This window comes from Condylura cristata, unplaced genomic scaffold (assembly GCF_000260355.1).
Source record: "Condylura cristata isolate star-nosed mole 26May11 unplaced genomic scaffold, ConCri1.0 scaffold00020, whole genome shotgun sequence".
NCBI classification, from domain to species: Eukaryota; Metazoa; Chordata; class Mammalia; order Eulipotyphla; family Talpidae; genus Condylura; species Condylura cristata.
In genome coordinates, this window is record NW_004567121.1 from 63,114 (window position 1) to 66,352 (window position 3,239).

General features: G+C 50.3%; 1 gene segment (V, D, J or C); it reads right to left on the bottom strand.

Moving 5' to 3' along the window:
• Window positions 1–2,586: 2,586 nt before the first annotated feature.
• Window positions 2,587–3,239, bottom strand: part of LOC101619154 — a 45,674-nt gene continuing 45,021 nt past the window's right edge. Inside the window, 1 exon segment of the V gene segment in view lies at window positions 2,587–2,903. Within this exon segment, the coding sequence occupies window positions 2,587–2,903 (317 nt within the window).

Genomic DNA, 3,239 nt, shown 5'->3' on the forward strand with positions numbered 1-3,239 from the left:
GGAGGCAGAGAAGCTGCGCTGGGGCTTCCATGGTGCCTGTGTCCTGGCTGAGGCAGCTCTTGCCCAGAGCCTGCCCAGCCTGATATGGGCCCTGGCAGCAGGGGGCTGGGGCACGCAAAGCAGGGGTGGGCACCCTGGTCTCCAGCTGCAGAGACCAGAGGCCTCATGTTCTCTGCACTTGAGCAGCCACACGCACGTTACAACCCAGAACACAGGGGGTGTCTGCTCCAGGCCTGGCAAAACAAAAGCCTTTGTCCAGTCTCACTGTCTCACTGCCTCGGTCCATGACTGAGTGGTTGCAGCGAAGACTTTATCAGCAATGATCTCCCTGACAGCCCTTTCTTGTGCATCAGTGACCTTTTCATTCTTTGTGGGATCCACAAAGACACAAACATGGAGTGAGGCCCGGTGACATGGGTGCTGAGACAATCACCATCAGGCAGATGAGCTGAACCCGGCTCTGACCCCAGTGTACTGACACCTTCTCTCTGAGGACAGGGGTGCAGCTCAGAGCTGGGAGGCTTTCTGCTGGGCTTCCCTGTAGTCTCCCCACCCCCATTCATCAGGGGTGCTCTGTCCTCCAGACCTGGCTCCCTGTTCTCTAACAATTGGTGAGGTAGTTTCATGTTCTTTGACTCATTTTAAAAATGGTTGCTTGTTTTCCTAACGTTGAGGTTTCAATCATTCATTTACTTGAGTCAGTGTTTCATTAGATGCGTCTTTTCCAAGTATTCTCTTCCTGTACGAGACTCATCTTCTAATTCATTTTACGTAGTATTTGCAGAGTAAAAGTTTTAACTCAAAGGAAAATTAGCATTTATTCCTTTTAGATTAATGCTTTTGCTATATATCTAAAATGGCATATCCTTACTCCTATGTCATATTTTCTAGGAATTTTGTGACATGTTTCAATTTAATTAAGATCTTTACCCCATTGAACGGCTTGAGCTTTAGCGTGTGTCTGCATCCTACGTTGCTCCCACCACCCTCCGCCTCTCTTCTCTTCTTCCTTTGCTCCTTTCTGCCCCTGCACGTGCCCTGGTGGTCCAGCACCATTTGCTGAGAGATGGGCTTTTCTCCACTGTGCTCCTTTGTTCAGGATCAAACCATCTGTGTTCGTATTTACTACTTTGGAGTTCTTTGTTCTGATCCATTCATTTGCCTGTCATTTCCTGAGCACCGTGCTGATTTGATCATTGTAGCATTTCAGTAAGTGTTGAAATCAGCAATGTTTGCAGAGTTTTGACACGTTATACATGCTGGTCATCCCTCATGTTTCAAAAACACTTTTAATGTACAAAATAATTTGTCATGTAACTGGCAAATATGTTTTCATCTTCTATTATATTGAAAAGTCTTGTCTGATTTAATTCTGTGTTAATTAGAAAGTAAATCTGAGTGTGTCTCTTCACATGGACTTCAAATAAAATTTTGTTAAACAACATCATTGACCTAGGTAATTTTTTACTTGTAGTGAACACCGCCCCACCCCCAAATTAAGCCAGATAACTGACATCTTGAGCAATCCAATCACCTCTCAGTGAGTCCAGCTACATCCCGCCTGCCCGTTCACAGCTGGACCAATGACCTATCAGTGACGATGGTGATCACGACCATTCAGAACAAATGTTGAGCAGCAAAGTGTTTTCACATTGACGTAAAATGATGTGCCATCCATATTTCCATCTCACTTTCTGCACAGAATGTTTTCATCCCATTGTCCAATGATCACCCTATATTTCGTGCAATTCCCTGTTTTCTGTGTAGCGAGTTCCCACTGCTGTTACTCACTATGCCTCAGTGCTGGTGGCAGCGGGGCACTGACCGGTGAGGTCTGGGGTCTGCAGTGTGCTCTCTCTGCAAGCTTACTTTCCAAGGGAACAGTGGCCCGCGTCTCTCCAGCCTTCATATAGGAAGGACATTCCCTACATCTTTGCCTCTTCAGACCTGTGCAGTGGTTCCTTGTTGGGCCCCACGAGACTCAGTCGGGAAAGGAGGAGCCACTGTGCCCCAGGGACTCATGGAGGCAGACACAGAGCTTTGGGGGGGCCGGGGGTCCCCTGGGAGGTGCTGCAGCAGCTCTAAGCATCAGCTCCTGCCCTCGGGCTTCATGGACGGAACAGAAAGGCCTGAGGCCAGGCAGAAAGGCAGCTGGTATCTGAGCAACAGAAGTGCTCTGACTTCTGGGGGGACAAGACCCCACTTTTCTACCATATGCTCCAGATAATTCCACACTATCAAGATTTTGGATTATTGTAGCTTAGACACAAATTGCACATACTGAAAAGTAAAAATCCTGCTGAGATTCTCTACAGTGGCTTCTCCCCTGCTGTACGAGCCTGACGGATCCATGAGCCTGGCGCCAGGTGTCATATCTCTGGGTGTTAAATCAGCGCTGGCTCTGCCTGTGGGTGGTGCTGGAGTCAGGCAGGGACTGAGGGTTTCAAGCGCCTCTAGCCTCTGGTAAAAAAAAATTTCAGAAACCTCAGGGCATCCTTGTTTCTGAGACAGCTATAAGCAGATGGGGCCGCGGAGGACCTGCTGGGCTGCCAGGCCTCAGACAGCTGCTCCCTGGGTGGTTTTTGTTCAGGCCTGTATCACTGTGGGAGGGTAACTATCATACTGCTGACAGTAGTAAGTGGCGGCATCCTCAGGCTCCAGGCTGCTGATGGTGAGCGTGAAGTCTGTCCCGGACCCGCTGCCACTGAAGCGGGCTGGGATGCCATCGGGCCTGCTGTTTGCCCAAGAGATGAGGAGCCTGGGAGCCTGCCCAGGTTTCTGCTGGTACCAGTTTAACCAGCTGTAAGCACTCTGACTGGCCCTGCAGGAGATCGTGGCCTTTTCTCCTGTAGATAATGATAGGGAGGCTGGAGACTGTGTCATCACAATTTCTCCAGAGGAACCTTAAACGGAAAACGAAACAGTTAAGTCACATTTGTAATCTCTTTCCTCACCTCTGTCTCCCCAGCACAAACAGGAAGGCTGATCATCACTGAGCTCCCATTATTGTCTCCCTGAGCAATGAGCCAGGTCCCGGGAATCCACCCCCCAAAGTGTCCTCTGAGGGCAGCAGCCTCCCGGGTCCCTCACCTGGGAGCCAGAGAAGCAGGAGGCAGAGAAGCTGCGCTGGGTCTTCCATGGTGCCCTGTGTCCTGGCTGAGGCAGCTCTTGCCCAGAGCCTGCCCAGCCTGATATGGGCCCTGGGCAGCAGGGGGCTGGGGCATGCAAAGCAGGGGTGG